The sequence below is a fragment of the Eptatretus burgeri genome, chromosome 17, assembly GCF_056783735.1.
Source record: "Eptatretus burgeri isolate ZD-2024b chromosome 17, Ebu_testis_v1, whole genome shotgun sequence".
Lineage (NCBI taxonomy): Eukaryota > Metazoa > Chordata > Myxini > Myxiniformes > Myxinidae > Eptatretus > Eptatretus burgeri.
In genome coordinates this window covers 1,317,632-1,336,199 of record NC_140977.1, presented here as the reverse complement: position 1 = coordinate 1,336,199, position 18,568 = coordinate 1,317,632, and the positions used below count along the sequence as shown (strand labels likewise).

General features: G+C 43.7%; 2 protein-coding genes across 3 annotated transcripts in view; both read right to left on the bottom strand.

The window, feature by feature from the left end:
* The window catches only part of LOC147009072 (uncharacterized), a 219,817-nt gene that overhangs the window by 114,593 nt on the left and 86,656 nt on the right, over nt 1-18,568 (bottom strand). For both annotated transcript variants that reach the window (XM_085862715.1, XM_085862714.1), the window contains exons 6-7: nt 18,369-18,512; nt 4,421-4,493 (exon numbers count right to left, since the gene is read on the bottom strand). In XM_085862715.1, the coding sequence (XP_085718841.1) occupies nt 4,421-4,493; nt 18,369-18,512 (217 nt within the window). The remainder of the gene's footprint in view (nt 1-4,420; nt 4,494-18,368; nt 18,513-18,568) is intronic.
* LOC147009073 (uncharacterized) lies at nt 213-3,763 on the bottom strand. Its single transcript, XM_085862850.1, has 2 exons — nt 2,932-3,763; nt 213-2,365 (listed from the first exon to the last, which is right to left on the bottom strand). The coding sequence occupies exon 2, from the start codon at nt 2,265-2,267 to the stop codon at nt 1,155-1,157; it is 1,113 nt and encodes a 370-aa protein (XP_085718976.1). The 5' UTR covers nt 2,268-2,365; nt 2,932-3,763; the 3' UTR covers nt 213-1,154.

Sequence of the window (18,568 nt, the reverse complement as noted above, 5' to 3'; positions counted from 1 at the left end):
CACCAGATTCTCTTAACGAGGGAGTCTTGTGAGTGGTGGAGGCCAATGGGCCGACCACGTTCCTCGTGGTTGCAGCCGGTTGATCGGCATCTCAATGAGATGGGGATGGGCCAGGCATCTGCCTGGGGGAAGGCCAGACGGAGGCCCCTGGAGTACCGGCGGAAAGTGGACACATCAACACGCTGCTCTGATGCATGCTGCCATACCTGACCCGACCTGAATCCTGTTGGGCTGTGACCATCTTTCCTGCTCCATGTAAGTTCAGAGAGCAACTTCCTGGGTTTGGGCTGATACACCCATGAATGAACTTCTTGATGATTTTATTTCAACAGCAATAGTCATGCTCCAATTACATGTTCCTCATGGTCAACTGTCAAACAAATGAAAAGGAAGGAACATTCGAACTGAACATCACAAAACAGTAAATTCCACTGATTATTATTGAACTAATAAACAGCAACAAAATTGAAAAGCCAAGACCCCAGAACCACGGGCCACTTCTTCAAACACACTTGGTGTGCCTATTGCAGGCCCAAAACCAACAACCAACTCACGATGGTTTGAATCAAATTCCCGTTCGCCATTCTTTTGTGGCGTGAATTGTCTTTTTCCTGTTGTGGATTGTGATTGCGGTTTGGCAAACACCCTGTGGTTTGTTACTCTCGTTCGAGGAGAGGATATTGCATTTGGCAGTGTTGGGCACCGATAACCAAAAAGTTAACTTCGATAACGACAATCTGATAACCCCAATTTTAAGTCCAATAACGATAATCCGGTAATTAGAATACAAATTATCGGAAGTTAACGATAATCCGATAACGATAACTACTTTTTAACGTGAATTCAAACAAACAAGGAAAAAGCTTCAAAACCCATAGAAAAGGCTTATTTATGCTAAACCCAAGAATAAAATAAGCATTATGCATCATTTTAGAGTCTATAACACTATGTGCTGGTTGCCCTTGAGGAAGACCAACTTTTCAAAGTTAGGCCCAGCTGACAGTCTTGACCTCTTGGGCCTCAGGATGTCCTTGCCGAGAGAGAATAGCCGTTCCACTGCGGCAGAGGACAGAATTGGGGTGTTCTACTTCAGGAAGAGGTTGGTGAGGATCTCCTCCCCCATGAAGTCAGAGTCGACCATGCCCTCCTTCCCATCAATGTCCAGCCAGTTTCTTGACCTTCTGCTTGTCAACAAGTTTCTTGACCTTCTGCTTGACACTGGTACGTGAGCCAGCGGCCGTCCACCCAGCGAAGAGGTCATCATGCATGCTGGTGTCGTCGGAGCTGGTGGTGTCGCCACCGTTCCGGTCCCTCACGACCATCAGTGCTCTCTTGACCTCGTCCTCCATGGCGGCCTTGACAGAGACCGTTAGGTTTCTGTCGAACCTGTGCAGCCAGTGGAGCCGGAACTTTGGATGGAAGGCAGCTGCCAGCTGGCAGTCCCGGTCGTTCAGGTAGTGGTTGAACCGGGTGGCAATGGCTGCTACCAGGACGTCGACCATTGGTTTGCAGACGGCGAAGCTGTTCCTCATGTTCCTGAGCTTCGTGAGGGTGATGGCCACTGTGGGAAGGAGGGTTCCAAGGTAGGCGTTCTTCTCCCCCTGGATGGTGTCAAGGGCGATAGCCACATGGGACATGACTTTGGCCCACTTCTTCAGGAAGGTTCTCTCCTTGTCGTTGAAGGCCGAGAGTTTCTCTATGCGGTTAAGGAACCTGTTCAGCTCAGCCTTCTTGGTGGCCAGGATGTTGTTGAGGACGACGATCAAGTCATACAAGGCATTCCACCTTGTCTTGCCAGGGACCACCAGCCTCCTGCCCAGTGCCTCCTCGATGGCATCGCCCACCTGAGGGCTCCTCCCCTGGGCATTGACGAATGCCTGAGCCTTGCCATGGGCCTTCTTGTTGAGGGTGTTGAAGGCAGCGACGGCGGGGCCCATCTGCTTGAGGAGGCCCTTGCCCAAGTCCACCGTTGCCACCAGATTGAAGGTATGAGCCGCACACCTCATGTGGACTGGTAGACTGGGGTGCTCTGGTTCCTCATCAAGGAATTCGCAGAGGGTTACAATGTTGATGGCGTCGTCACCCTCAGCCATGTCGTCCTCGTTGTCCGAGTCGGCCTCAGGCGGTTCGGCAACATCGTCGAGATCAGGCAACAGATCCACCTGGCCGCCATATTGGGTGAAAGCCTTCACGAAGTTGGACCCGTTGTCGGTGGTTGTCCTGACTACCTTGTCCTGAATGTTGAAGCGCTCGTGGACCTGGACCATGGCCTCCGTTATGACATCACAAGTGTGGCGACCAATCAGACGGGTACAGGTGAGGACAGCATGCTTCCTGGCCCTGGTGGTTGGGTCAATCCAGTGAGCTGTCATGCCGAGGAAAGATCGAAAACAAAGAAACAGACATAAGAATACAATTTATTTTCTTAAAAAGATAAGTTTTTAACTTGTCATAAAATTGCCTATTCTTCTATCTACATTATTGAATAGATGATTTTCACAGACTATTGAATGTTAATGTTTCTTCATATCATAATTTGCATAAATTAAACTAAAATAAAACAATAATCAGTGTGTTAATCAATAATCACTTCATCAGTGATGACTGATGAAGTGATTATCGATTAATACACTGATTATTGTTTTATTTTAAAATGAAAGTCAAGCTTAATTTACGCAAATTATTATAAAAGAAACATTAATGAACTAGTCTACATTATTGAATTGTGATTAGTACTGATTAATGATTAAGTGATTATTAAGTTTGATTTTAAACATTTTGAAATTAAACTGAAGTTCAAGTTACGCCAATTTTTATAACAAAAAACAGTAATATTCACTTTTTTGCCCAATTATTTATTTTACTAACTACATTAAAACTTTAAAAGTAGTTAGTACAATAAATATTTCTAAATACATAAATGATAATTACCTATTGTGAGCAGTCCAACAGTTGGCAGTAGTCGCCAAGTCGGTCAGCCCATCAAATGTGTTGATGAGGTCCTCCTCGACTGCCCGTTGTTTGTCATCAATGCACCTGCCCAGGGTGCGGCGGGACAAGCTGACCTTTGTTGGGTTGAGGGTCCTCACCAGGTCAACAAACTCCTCGGACTCAACCACGTGGAGTGGGAGTATGTTGTTGATGAAAAGGCGGACTATCTTGTCGTCAACAGTGGACTGGCGTACGGCAGTGCCAGGGCTGGCTGAGCCCAGGGCCTTGCCGATGGTTGGCTGCCGGAGCCGGACCTTCTTGGCGGCCATCTCAGGGGTGGCGGAGCCAGAGCTGCGTACGCTGCTGTTGCCAGAGGTGTGACGGCGGCGCTTGCCACGGCCAGAGCCAGCCTTGATCTCCTCCTCAAACTAGATAGCTGCGGATGGGTGGGTCCTGTTGATGTGGGACTTCAAATTATCAAGGCTGGTGACATGGCCTCTCACAATTTTCTTGTTCGGGCGGCATTTTTGGCACTCAAAATAGAGTACCTTTTCGTTGTCCTTATCCTGACGGCTGAGCTTGAAGTAGAGCTCCAGGTGGGGCCAGAGGTTTTGGAAAGGCTCCTGGTCCTGGCTGGCGGCGGCTTGGCTGCCAGATGGCTGAGAAGTTTCCGCCACAGACAGAGAGTCAGAATGGGACTCAGCAGTTCCTGAGACAGAGGCTATCTCAATGTCGAGAACTTCTTCTTGGTGTTCCATGGTTGTAGACTGTAGTCTTGTAAGTTGTAAAGAATGCTTGGTAACTGGTAATCAAGAACTGAATGCTGTCAGGTTGATGATGATACTGAAGAACCTGAAATAAAGAGTAAAATGATAAAAATGTTATCGGACAAAAAATTAACGGACATTATCGGACTAAAAAAAAAAATATCGAGTTATCGGAAGTTAACTGGTCCGATAACGATAAATGGAAGTTAACTTCTGATAATAGGCCGATAAAAAAGTTAACTTCGAAAATTATCTGTTATCGGATTATCGCTTTTGTGCCCAACACTGGCATTTGGGTCTGTTTGTTTGTTTGTTTGTCTGTACAGAACTTGAGTACGGTTTTTCGCCGCAATCGCTTGTCGGGATTGACAAGAAAATTTCCCTGTGGAGCGATTACTCATGTGTTGGGTGGGGCATTTATATCTGATACATTTGTCAACATTTTGGCGGGAAGCGGTGAGGGTGGAGTTAACATTAACCACCCCCCCCCCTCCCACTCCCAGTGTTGCAGGTGATTCCTTCAAAGTTTTGAATGATGGAACACTGACCTACAGACTAGAATTCACCGAGATGTTTCGAATAATTGAAGGCAAACGTCACTGCAACCATCCACACTATTGCTAAAAACACATTGCACATAGTAATGAACAATATGCCGATTCACTGTCAGGAATGCAACAATTCCAATGGGGCCCATTTGTCAGATGTAGCTTTTAGCTCACCTGGAACATAGTTCCAGGGAGCCCATGGGATGGCGCGTCCGTCCTCCGTCCACAAACACTGGCAACGTCTTCTCTGAAACGACACACGTAATGTTGATGAAACTTCACCACAACCTTCATCACCCAGTATGTACCAAAGTTTGTTCACGACATTGAATATGTATATACCTATCTATGAAGTAAAAGTGTCAGTCAGTCAAAAGTGCCAGTCTATTCAGTAAAACTGCATAAGTGCTTGCACATAAATTGCAATTCCTTCATTATTCGGTTTACTCTGCCTTCTTGCGTGCTCCCCTGCCTCATTATAAATAAATATCCCTTTTGTTAAATGTTCCAGCTCGTTTCTGTGTTTCTTTCATTGGCTTGGCACGGTGTGTATTGAGAAATAGCGAAACCGTAAATTGTTCATTTGGTCCTTGGTAATCTCCGTTCGGGTTACACATGGTTCGGGCTCGTAACGGCTCGTTCCGCTCGAGGTCCGTCGAGGGTGTGAATTCCCCGATAGCTTTGTCCGCGTGGGTAATTAGGTGTATTGAAGTTTGGCAATTGACCCTACCCCACGCGGTCGAATTATTGGCGATTCATGCTCCAGTAAGGCACCCGTGCCTTTCGGACTTATCCAAAAGGCATGACCTCAATTCCGGTGGAGCCGACTCTACTGCTCCCTCTGGCGGTCGTGCTCGCCACCGATACCCGGCCCCGTAACAATATATCGGGGTCTGAGAGATCTACAGGTGGATTGCTTTTCAAATGCTTACAGGTGGATTGCCGTTTTCATATTCAGGCATTTCAGTATTCTTCAATTTCCACATTCTCTTCAACTCATTTTTCAGATCCTGATATTTGGCCATTCTCCTAATTTCTGTGGCATTTAGTCCAAAGTCATTGGGAACCAAGGCCTCGATCAACAATGCTGATTTTTTTGTACACGCTTCTTCCCAATTCCATATTCAGGCAATGTATGACGCCAGCACCGAAGGAAGGGCATATTCCGTTTTCTTGCTCGTTTGTTGCTTGGCGAATTTTTTTTTGCCAAGTATGTTGGTCTTTAGCATTTGTTTGTCACACGATTTCTGTCCACAGTTTTCAAGCAATCGCTCTGAATTTTTTTTTGTATGTGTGGGTGACTGGCCGAGGACAGCAACACTTAATTTTGGTGAACATCCAAATATGGATCCTGTGCTTTTGCAAACTCAGATTTAACCAAATTCACAGTCAGTTTAGCTTCTGTCAATTACACGAAGAAAGCATGCATTCACATCAAATACTCATCCCACGTCATCAAATGAACAATGACATCATCATTGTGCACATAAACCCCCTAAAGATCTGCAATAAGATCATTGACAAAGCGTTGAAACGTCGCTGGACCATTCTTAAGACCAAAACGAAGAACTTTATTCTGGTAAAGTCCCTTTAATTACAAGTTCTGGTTACAAAAGCCGAAATTCTCTTTGCTCGTGCAGTGAGAGGAATTTGCCAATACCCCTTTAGAAAGTCAAATTTGCTGATACACTTAGCCTGACCAATGCTGTTAATGCAATCATCAATCCAAGGAATTGGATAAGTATCCGTTTCTCATCACTGCATTAACTCGTTTTCAATCAGTGCAACAATGAAAACTACTATCTGGCTTGGGTACCAGAATGCCTGATGAACTCCATTCACTGACCCAAGGTTCAATGATATTATTACAGTTGTGAAAATTTGCAATCCACCAGAAAGGTCCTCAGATGAGATATATCGATAAGTTCATGTGTAGTTCGCCCACACCCGTTGTTTAGAGGGAATATGTGTGATTAATTCGGGCTGCGACTCTTTGAGATAGCCGTTTTTCTTTTGCTGTCGTTATTTTGGACCGAGCAGCACCCCAAAAACAAAATCGCCACCACCAACCACAACAACAACCACCAAACCACGCCACCTCAACAACCACCACGTTCTGACTCAGCACACGGTTACTAAGAGACCTGGCCTTCGACGAGGGAAAGCAGGCGGCCCCCATTTCCCCCCTCCCCCGAACTAATGGCACCGCCGCGGTGGATTTCACCCTGCGAGGGAAGGGGAAGAATGCCACGGCGGTGCGAGCATCGTCGATTGGGCGGAAGACCCCTCCTTCTGGACGTTTCCAGCATGTTCTGGAAGGAGTGACGGGAGTTGAGAAGGGGCGGGGCTTTGTGAAAAAGGGGGGGGCAGAACGTGAGCGAAACACGCGCGGGTGGAGTTGAGAAGAGAGTTGAGCTTCGGCTAAATCGCGCGAGGGTGGAGTTGAGAAGAGAGTTGAGCTTCGGCTGAAATGCGCGCGGGGGGAGTTGAGAAGAGAGTTGAGCTTCGGCTGAAACACGCGCGAATAAAATTAAGAAGAAAATTGAGCTTCGGCGGAAACGCGCGCGGGTGGAGTTGAGAAGAGAGTCAAGCTTGGGATAAAGACGCGAGCGAGGGGTGGCTTGAGGTCTCGCTCTCTCTCTGTCGCGTGGAACTCACCTCCGTCTGAAGTCTGAAGTCGTTGTTGGGTCGTCGCCGAGCTGTGTCGTCGTGGTCGAGTGTCTCTGCGTCGGTGTGGAGCTCGTGGAACTCGCGGAGCCCGAGGAGCTCGTTGAAGTCGAGCTGTGTCGTCGTCGAGTCGGGTCGAGCAGTGGAGGATGGCGAAGGAGAAGGAGCTCAGAGTTGAGGTCGTGGGAGGAGGACTCGACGGCTGCACCAAGGGAAGTCCTTTCTTTTCTTTGGCGTTTTGTGTAAATGTGTGTGTGGCGCCAGTCCGTAAAGTAGAAACTGATTAAGTGCTTGTACTTTGCCCTTTTATTCGGTATCAACTCTGTGTAGTTCTTGCTTTTGTTTCTTTTGTATTACTGCATGATTGTATGACTGTAAAATAAGTGCTTCTGTGTGTCCGTATTAAATGTGCTTGGTAACTGTGACCAGTTTCGTTTCGTCCCTTTCCTTTCATTGAAAGTCCCATCTTGCATCACGTAAGGGATTGGTAGTGGGTGTAGACACCCAATAAATAATCCAAATCGTCGAGGTCAACGATAAATCCGCTCGGTTATCCCTGCAGCACGGAACGAGCCGCTTAAGTGGTTCGTGTCCGAAGTCGACCTGCGGCGTGGTATAACTCCTCGGTACGCTACCCGCGCGGGTACTTAGGTATATCGACATTCGGCGATTCACCCTATTTCGCGCGGGTAGAACGCAGACTGGGTTGTGGTGAGGTTAAACCCCCGCCCGTGACTGGCTCCTGGCGGTAGTTCCAGGAGGGTCACGACTGAGTTGTCCGTTCCGGTGGGCGACGCGTCGCGATTCGAGTTACGTGGCCGATCGCACGCCGGACGGGCCAGAATTCGTAACAATCTAATTTCCAAGGATGTATTCCATCTCCCAATTCAAATGTTTCAACTTCACTGGATTCATCCTTTACGGATGTCGTTTTATGGGCTTGGCATCTCCCACATTCACATCACAACACACTAAGTTCGTACGGCTCAGGGCATCTTTGCAATTTGACCCTGATGTTCACATGTCAAATGATCCAATTTTGTGTCCAAGTGTGATAAAACCTCTGAGTTAGTCAACCTTGGACAAGCGTTGTCCATGTTGGAGAAAAAAAAAAATCAAATCACTTCTCGTTACATGCAAAAGATCCTTTAATGTATTTGCACATGCGGAGAGACAGCCTGAGGCAATCACCAGGCAATCTCTGCTTAATCTACGCAGAGTCAAACCTTTCATTAGCCAGCTCATATTCGAACCGATGCTATTCAGTGTCATCCTCCTCTTCCTCTTCTTCATTCCGTTGTCTATTATTCTCCTCCTCATTGTGATCTGTCCTTGTTGCTCATATTTGTTCAGTTTGCAAAGGTGCTATATGATCTGAGTTCACGACCTTGTCTCCATATGTATTCACTGATGTCCATGCAAGTTTGCCAAACGAGCAAATACCTTCCAGCAGAACTTCACTCAAGTATGTATTCTTCGATGTTTGTTTAAATATGTCGATTGAGAAAAGGCCTCAGGACACAAAGAACACTTATATGGCTTCTCTCCCGTATGCATTCTCTGATGTCCATGTAGATATGACAAACTTGCAAATGCCTTTTTACACACAGAACATTTATGGGGTTTCTCTCGTGTGTGCACTTTTTGATGATGATTTAAATGTGATGAACGTGCAAACACCTTATTACAGGAAGAACACTCATATGGTTTTTCTCCAGTGTGCGTCCTTTGATGTATCGTCAATTCTGATAAAAATTCGAAGGCCTTGCTGCACAAAGAACACTTGTGGGGTTTCTCTCCAGTATGTGTTCTTTGATGTTTCTTTAAATGATTTGATTGGGCAAAGGCCTTCGGACACAAAGCACACTGAAACGGTTTCTCTCCCGTATGCATTCTCTGATGGCCATGCAGATATGACAAACTTGCAAATGCCTTTTTACACACAGAACATTTGTAGAGTTTCTCTCGTGTGTGCACTTTTTGATGATGATTTAAATATGATGAACAAGCAAACACCTTATTGCAGGTAGAACACTCGTATGGTTTTTCTCCAGTGTGCCTCCTTTGATGTAATGTCAATCCTGATAAAAATTCGAAGGCCTTGCTGCACACAGAACACTTGTGGGGTTTCTCTCCAGTATGTGTTCTTTGATGTTTCTTTAAATGATTTGATTGGGTAAAGGCCTTCAGACACAAAGAACACTGAAACGGCTTCTCTCCCGTATGCATTCTCTGGTGTCCATGAAGGTTTGACAAACGGGCAAACACTTTGTTACATACGGAACACTTGTGGGGTTTCTCTCCAGTATGTGTTCTTTGATGTTTCTTTAAATGATTTGTTTGAGTAAAGGCCTTCGGACACAATGAACACTTAAATGGCTTCTCTCCCGTATGCAGTCTCTGATGTCCATGTAGGTTTGTCAAACTTGCAAACACTTTGTTACATACGGAACACTTGTAGGGATGCTCTCCTGTGTGTATGCATTCATGTATCTTAAACGTTTTTCTTTGAGCGAATGTCTTGTGACAAAGAGAGCACTTGAATGGCTTCTCTACGGTATGTATTCTTTGATGGCTGTTTAAATTTGACAATTGTAAAAAGGCCTTTTCACACAAAGAACACATGTGTGGCTTATCTCCACTATGTATCCTCCGATGTTTGTTTAAATATGAGGAATGAGTAAAATCCTTATGACGACACAAAAAACATGTGCATGGCTTCTCTCCCGTGTGAACTCTCTGATGTCCGTGTTGGTACGATAAACTTGCAAAAGCCTTGTGGCACACTGAACACGTGTAGGGCTTCTCTCCTGTATGTATTCGTTGATGGCTTTTTAACGTTGTTCTGTGAGTGAAGGCCTTGTGACACACAGAGCAACTATAGGGCTTTTCTCCAGTATGCATCCGTTGATGTATTTTCATACGTGATAGAGAAGGACAAGCCTTCCTACGAATGGCACATTTGTCAGGTTTCTCCGCCACGTGTACTTTTTGATGATCTTTCCAAGAAGATAAGCGATAAAATCCTTTACCGCACACTGGACACTTATGAGACTTCTCCCCTGTGTGACCGTTTTGATGTTTTTGTAAAGGTGATAAGGATGTAAATGCTTCATTACACACAGAACACTTGTGTGGCCGCTTACTCCTTCGATTCTGATTCGGTGTTTTCATACAACTTTTGCAATAGTTGGACACACTGTCAAACTTGTCATTGTCCTGACACAACTTCTGTGTCATATCCTCAATGACAGAAATGTCTGTGAAGAACAACTCTGAACACTTGGAACAAGAAACCGACTTCAAATGTTTCTCTGTAAAGACAATTTCAAAATATAGTGTTAATAAATCATGATTAGTGTGAAATTATCGTGAAAATGAAAACGTTTTTACTACAATTAAATCAAACATTGGCCTTGTGTCTGGACTTCCTTCTGAAGATCGGAGTACCTCTGAATGCCAATTAATTCTGTGGACCGGGGTGTGCACCATACGTTGTCAAAAAATAAAAAACGAAATAAAATTAATTAAAAAGTAAAAAAAAATTTTTTAAGATACCGACAGATCAAATTGGTATATGCCATATTATCAATTTGCCGTTTATGCAGGTTTTTCAAACCTCAAACATCAAATATGTTATATGGTACATATAAAATTATATTCTGGAAAAATCAGGAAAAAAAAAATCAGGCAATCTTTCACATTTTCTGACAGAAAAACTTAGTCAAATCCAAGCAAATTCATACACAGTGGAGACAATGGATACAAGTACTTCGGAAAAAGAATAAGCATTATTGGGCTGGTCTGTAGTTTTTTTTAGGTCAGGGAATTGAATTTATAAATATAATAATGACCGTTTTTACAGCCATTTTTCCCTGCTGTGCAGGGGTTGGGCTTTTTCTTGAGGCAATGTTTTATGGCCGGATGCCCTTCCTGACGCCAACCCTGGTCGCCTCTTACGACACACAGGGATATGGTACACCTATTCTAACCGGGGCATACACCGGGACCAGTACACTGGTACTCATTTCGACGACCTCGGAAGGATGACAGGCTGAGTCAACCCCCTGGTGTTAATTCAGCAGCCAACGGGGCTTGAACTCAGGACCCTGGGATCCCAAGCCACCACCCTAACCACTAAGCCAACACCAGGCTTGGAATTGAATTTGAGGAAAAAAATTTTGGTGAAAAAAAAAAAAGGCACATTTCTGAGACAAGGAATGCAATAAAAATATCTGCATTCCCGACTGAAAACACACAAACTTTACATAAATTATACAAGTTATAGTCAGGCAGCGAAGCAAAATGATGTGCAAATTCTGGACAAAGGCACCAAAATTTGCACATTCTACCCATTGCCTTAGCTTTCAATGTTTAACAGGAACCACTTCCTCAAGATACAGTATGGTGGCCATCTTGAATTTCCAAGGTGGCCACCATGTCAAAACCTCCAAGTACCAATATCGTGGCTTCCAAGCCACTTTGGCTCTCAATCTGGGTATGTAAACATACATTTTCTGGGGCAAGGAAGGCAATTTCACCATTCAGAATATCACCATATGGATTTTTATGACAGGAACGAAATGTCGAAGCAAATTATGAAGAAAAACAAGCTGCAAAACTTTCCTTGTCATGTGATTTTTTTTATTTATATTTTTGTATACATTGTCGAGGCACGTATGAGAGTGAACACACAATGCACAGCTCTGGGGCATGAGAAAAGAGGGGCGGAAGAGGGAAGGACAAAGCAGTGGGGAACAGAGACCTTGGGAGATCTGTGGAAGGGAGAGGGATAGGGCAGGGAACACGGTGTACAACATGGACATTACAGCGACTTTCAGGAAGGAATGCAGGTAATTTGAAGGAGGTGAGTTTGGGGTGGATTAACGGGGGTAGAAAAGATTGAGGTTTTGGATGGGGGAAGATAAGAGGTGGTGGTGAACAGCTGTTTTGAAGGCCTGGAGGGATGAATGGGATTGCAGAGAGTGTGGGAGTATATTCCAAAGGTGGGGAAAAAGACGAATGAAAGAGTGAAGGTGAGCAGTGCTTCGTGATTTTCGTAGTTTTACCAGAAAGGGGTTGCTGGGGGACCTTGTGCGCCCTGTGGAAATATGGTGGTGGGGGGGGGCGACATATCACAGGCAGAGCCGGGGGGCGAGACCAGAGAGGAGACTGTAGAAGACAGAAAGACCACCGACCTGCCTGCGGTGAAAGAGTGAGAGGCTCAAAGACAGCCTCATCGCGGGAGATACCAATGATCCAAAATGCCTTGGTTTCCACAGCGTGAAGCCGAGAAAGGTGAGAGGAGGAAACACCAGCCCAGAGGGGAGAGCAGTACTCCATCAGGCTGCGGACAAAAGCTTTGTAAGTGGTCAGGAGCTCAAGAGGGCCGAGGAAGGACTTTGCACGACGGAGGATTTCCAGTCGGCGACTGGCTTTTGAGGCGAGGTTGGAAATGTGACTTTCCCAGGAAAGGTGATGGCAGATAGTGAGACCCAGAAGCTTGAAAGAAAAGACTTCTTCCAGAGGATTGTTGAGAAAGTGGATGGGGGAGTTTTGTAAACGGTCCTTTCGAAGAGACATAGTGAGAGTGTGAGATTTGTCTGGATTGAAAGACATGTTCCACGTGTTGGACCAGTTTGTGATTTTATCCAGATCTGCAGTGAGCGAAGAAGCTGCTGCTTGCCGGTCTGAGGGATGACAGATGGTACGGCAGAGGGTGGAGTCGTCGGCAAAGAGAAATAGAGGATTTTCCGGCGAGTCCGAGAGATCATTGATGAAAACCAGAAAAAGAACAGGGCCCAGAACGCTACCTTGAGGAACTCCAGCCTGCATAGGAAGAGGGGATGAAAGAACTCCATTTAGGGCCACACGTTGACTGCGACAGGAGAGGAAGTCTGCGAGCCATGAGTGGAGATGACCTTGAATACCATGGGAAGAGAGTTTGGTGAGTAGGGCAGGGTGCCAGACTGTGTCAAAAGCACGTGATATGTCCAGGGATACGGCTCGGATCTCCTGTCTGGCATTGAGGACCTCCATCCATTGATGGGAGAGCAGAAGCAGCATATCCAGGGTAGAGTGACCTGGTCTGAAACCAAATTGATGATTGGAAATCAAGCCATTGGAGAAGAGGAAGGATTTCATGTCTGAAGCGATGATGGATTCCATCACCTTGCTGATGATTGGGAGAAGGCCGATTGGTCTGTAGTTACAGGGATCTGTTTTTGCACCTTTTTTATGCAGGGCAGTGATGTTTGCAGATTTCCAAGCAGATGGCAGATGACCTTGGGCAAATGAGAGGGTGAATAGAACAGAGAGAGGGTGAGCAAGAGCAGAAGAGCAGGCTTTGAGGACACGTGGGCTGATGCCGTCTGGACCGGTTGCAGAATCTGACTCGAGGTTTGAAAGCAAGCTCTCCACCTTGTCAGGAGAAAAGGATACAGAGTCCAGGGACAGTTGGGTGCGACTGGGTAGAGATAGTTTTGCATCAGAATTCAAAGTGAAGAGGAAATTCTAATTAATGAGGAAATTGTAATTATAAAGAAAATTCAAACAATGAATGAAATTCAAACTGAAGAGGAAATTCTGATTAAAGAGGAAATTCTGATTAAAGAGGGAATTCTAACTTGGGAAGAAATTCAAACAAGGAATGAAATGCAAAGTAAAGAGAAAATTCTTACAAGTAAGGGAATTTATCATTTTGATTATGTGGATTCATTTATGAGATTTAAAGAAACAACTTCCTTCAAAAGAAAGTTTCTATAATAACCTTTATGTAGAAGAGAAAAGTGATAAGGAATATAAATACGCACAAGAAATTTGGAAAATATTTAAGATAAAGAACCTTGGAGAATATCATGATTTGTATCTAAAAACAGATGTTTTATTGTTCGCTGATGTGTTTGAAGCTTTTAGATCACTCTGTCATAATAGAAATTGTTGTGGATTCGATCTTCCCCACTATTTCACAGCTCCTGGTTTAGCTTGGAGTGCAATGTTGAAAATGACAAAACAAGATGGAGATTTAATCAGTGATGTACATATGCTTTTGATGATTGAGAAGTCTAAGAGAGGTGGAATATCACAAGTATGTTCAAAAAGATATGCTAAAGCAAATAATAAATATCTTCCAAATTTTGATAGTGAAAAAGATAGTCATTATTTGATGTATTTTGATGCTAATAATTTGTATGGATGGGCAATGTCTCAATCTCTGCTTTATGGTAAATTAGAGTGGGTGGAAGAAAAGGATGATGAAAAGGCTTTGATGAATATTGTTATTTCTTCTCAAGAGGAATTGAATGAGGAAGAAGAAGGTTATTATTTTGAAGTTGATTTGAGGTACCCGAGTGATCTTCATCATAAGCATAAAGACCTTCCTTTTGCATGTGAGAAAGAAACCCCAAAGAAAGAATGGATAAGTGATTATCATAAAAGTTTTAATATTAAAGGCAAATCAACAGAAAAGTTATTAACAACATTCTATGATAAAGAGGGATATGTTTTGCATCAGAGAAGCTTGAAACAGTTTTTGAGAGAAGGATTGAGAGTAGCTAAAATTCATAGAGTTTTAAAATTTAAACAAAGTCCTTGGATGAAAAAGTATATTAAATTCAATACAGATATGAGAACAAATACAAAAGTAAAATTTGAAGGGGAATTCTATAAATTGATGAATAATGCTGTCTTTGGAAAGACAATGGAGAATGTAAGAAACAAGCTAAACATTAGATTTGCAACATCTTGGAAAGAAGCTTCCAGATTGATAAATAAACCAAGTTTTAAGAGAGAAGAGGTTTTTTCAGAGAGCTTTTCTGCTATTCCTATGGAAAAGGAAAGTATTGTAATGGATAACCAATTTATATTGGAACAGCAGTTCTTGATTTATCAGATATTGATGTATGATTATTTGTATAATGGCTTCAAGAAAGAGTGTGGTGAAAAGGTTTCATTGTTGTATATGGACACTGATAGTTTTATCCGAGATATAAAAACTGATGATGTTTATCAAGATATGAAGAAAAATATTGGAGTATATGATGCAAGTAATTTTAGTAAGAAGAGCGAGTTAATTTCAAAAAAGAAAGAAAAGATTATTGGTAAGTTTGAGGATGAGTTGGGTAGAAAAGTAATGAGTGAGTTTATTGGATTGAGAGCAAAGGCATATGCTTATAAGTATGGCGATCAGATTGATAAAAGGTTAAAGTGAGTAAAGAAATATCAGGTCAGGTCAGGTATGGGAGCATGTGCCAGAACAGCGCGTCGCTGCGTCCACTTTCCGCCGGTACTCCAGGGGCCTCCGTCTGGCCATCCCCCAGGCAGATGCCAGGCCCATCCCCATCTCCTTGAGATGATGGTCAACCTGCTGCAACCACGAGGCATGTGGTCGGCCCACTGGCCTCCTCCACTCATGAGATTCCCCCGCTGAGAGAATCTGGTGAGCAGGATCAGCGTCAGGAAAACGAGCCACATGTCCATACAGCCGCAACTGACGCTCACGGACTATGCAGGTAACATCTTATCCGAGTCTCTCTCAGCAACCACTCGTTGGACACAAAAATGTTACCCCGTGGTTTCCCTCCTATCATCAAAGATTGGGGGTCCCAAAGGCTTTGCCTCAATCCCGTCATCCGGTGAGCTGCCCTGCGAAGGGAAGCTGCACAGGAGGTACTCCCACGGAGTGGGTTTTCAGATTTTTTTGCGTTTTTGTGTTTTGCGGAATGAAGGGTTTTACGGTGGCCGGAGTGCAAATCCTGCCACCAACCTCCTCATCAAAAAAGTAACCCAACTGCAGGAGGACGTCCGCAGACACAGTTGGGCACTAGATATGGATGGCAGTTGGCTCACAAGGAGCTCCTCCACCCTTTGACAGGTTTTGTTTTTAATCCTGCTGGGTGTCCATATCCAAACACCCTCCTCACCAGAAAACCTGGTGGGGGAGACGGTTTAGTCGCCGACAACCCGACCATGGAACAGGTTAGTACAGGTTTACATGGTACCTGTAGCAGGTCACAGATATAGCCTGACCTGACACCCTGAAAGAAATATGTAATAAAGAAATCAATAACTTTTTGAAATTTTGAAAATTGTTTGATGAATAAGAAAGAAGAATATTGGAAAATGAATACAATAAGAAGTTATAAACATAAGATATATCGTGAAGAAGTATATAAAAAAGGCGAGAAGCCTTTGATAAGAGATTTATTTTAGATAATGGAATAGATTGTGTTCCATGTGGATATTGTATGATAGAGTGTATAAAATAGATTGTGTTTTAACGATGGGAAGATGGGTTGGGGTTTTTAAGGGCAACCGCCACGTTTTTTCACAAGATATAAATGGTCAATCCAAGTATTAATCAAACTAAAGAGTGGAGAAAATCTCAGTCTTGGTATATAAATGGAAAACATAATGAATGTGAAAAATATCAAATAAGTCTTCTTGAAAAAAATAACTAAAACAAAGTTAAATAAAACAAATAAGCGAATCAATTTAAAACTAGTAAGTTAGAGGATGTAAATAAAAAAAAAATATATCCTCGAATGGACTGAAAACGTTGATGGTTATCAATTGAGCAATGGAAAAACAATTTACTATAATCTCAAAATGATATGTGGCTCAGGAGGTAGTCAGACGAGAGCATTAAGAGAAGTGTATCATTTCATAATGACACAAAAGGGGTATCTTGAAAAATATAAAGATTCAACTGTTTTATCTGGGGATTATTGTGCAAAGAAAATTTAACTATTGAAGGAATTTGAGAATGAACAAATCTTTATAGGTTCAATGAGTGAGCTGAACAATATGCATTGGTTATTTGAAAAAGAGTGCCCCGAAGGCTTACATGTTTCAGATATTTCTTTAGAATCACCTTTAACAAATCACATTTCTACTTGAGCAAATCTTTATAGGTTCAATGAGTGAGCTAAACAATATGAATTGTTTATTTAAAAAAAAGTGCCCCGAGGTTAAAAGGGGAGACAAATAAATATACCTTGGGATAAAAAGCGGGTTTATTTTTTTAGGGAAAAAAAATATGAATCGCTGAAAATCCCCCATTCACTTTCATGGGGAAAAGTGAGCCAGAATCAGTATATTCACCCTTCTTGTGGGGGGAGGGGGTTGCCCTCCAAAATATGCATTTGCTTCAAAAAGGTGATGTCCCAAGGTTAATTCATGGCATTTAAAAGAAAAAAAAAAACTTCCATAGGTATTTAATTTCTTCTCCATTATATATTTTGTGGGTCATCTATGCCCACCAGTGGTTGCCTGGTTTTCTTCTGCCATTGCTACCAGGTGAGCGCCTCGGAGTATTGCCTCTAAGTTTAATATCTCTTCGAGGTTCTTTGGCATCATTCCTGGAGCTCCAGCTATCACTGGTACAACTTTGGCATTTTGCAGCTTCCAAGATCATTTTACTTCATTCTTGAGGTCGTGTTTAGTCATTTTCTTGATTTCTGCATCGCTTCATCCAAAATCACTGGTATCAACACCTCAATCAGTAATGCCTTCTGTTTTTTGAACCTAAGTATGATATCTGTTCACAACGCTTCGTTTTCCATGTTCGCGCTCGATGGGATCATTCGGACATACGTGAGCGGTCAGTACTTCCATGTTTTCAGTGATTGATTTTGGTTCATGTTCAAAGTGTTTGCAGATGTGCCAGCGGATTACTTTACAAGCTCTGTTGTGTCAGTGTGTTCAGCTGTTCTGACATGAGTATTTTTTGTCTGTGCATTCGGTCATTAAGCATAACATATCATTGTCTTCACTAACCCCACCTCCACCCCTCATATATATATATATATATATATATATATATATATATCTCTCTCTCTCTCTCTCTCTCTCTCTCTCTCTCTCTCTCTCTCTCTCTCTCTCTCTCTCTCTCTCTCTCTCTCTCTCTCTCTCTCTCTCTCTCTCTCTCTCTCTCTCTCTCTCTCTCTCTCATCCACTCCTTGCACCCCTCCCTCCCACAGTGTACAGCAACATTTGAGTCATCGCTCTCCCCAACTCCCCCCCCCCCTCTCTCCCCCCCCCTTCCTACCTTCCACTCCCTCCTGCCTCCTCTCTCTTCCCTTCCACTCTCTCCCTCCCCCCCATAACACCCCAATCAGCAAAGCGATGGGATATATTTGCTTGTACATAATAAATAGACAGGTGGCTGTTGAGGGCATGACCCAGAATTAGGGTTGCCATGTCAACGCTAAGGTAATGCGTAACAAAGGCGTGAAGACCCTGCTGGGCCTGGAGATTCCAATCGGCATCCACGGTTGCCTAGCTCCCCATGGGACCACAGAGTTATCCATGGCAGGCGGCCTCAGGAACGGAAGTCGGGTATAGATCCGAGGAGCTCCCTCGTGATAATCCCAGACCCCGGATCCACAACAATATCATAGAGAGGATTCACAAAACATCGAGGAGTGCAGAGTGTCCTGTGCCTGCGTCCGATTACCTTTGAGCAATTGAGCATCGTCGCTGGGATCTTTGGAAGGAGAATCACAAGGTTCCTGCTTTACGCTCTCATTGCCCAAAACATCCTGGGTAGTCTGAAGAAAGTTTCTTTGGGAATTTTCTGTCTTCACGAGATGAGCTTCATCTGCAAATCGTAAAGTTTATAATGAGGAAGAAAACAAAAACATATTTTTTTCAAAA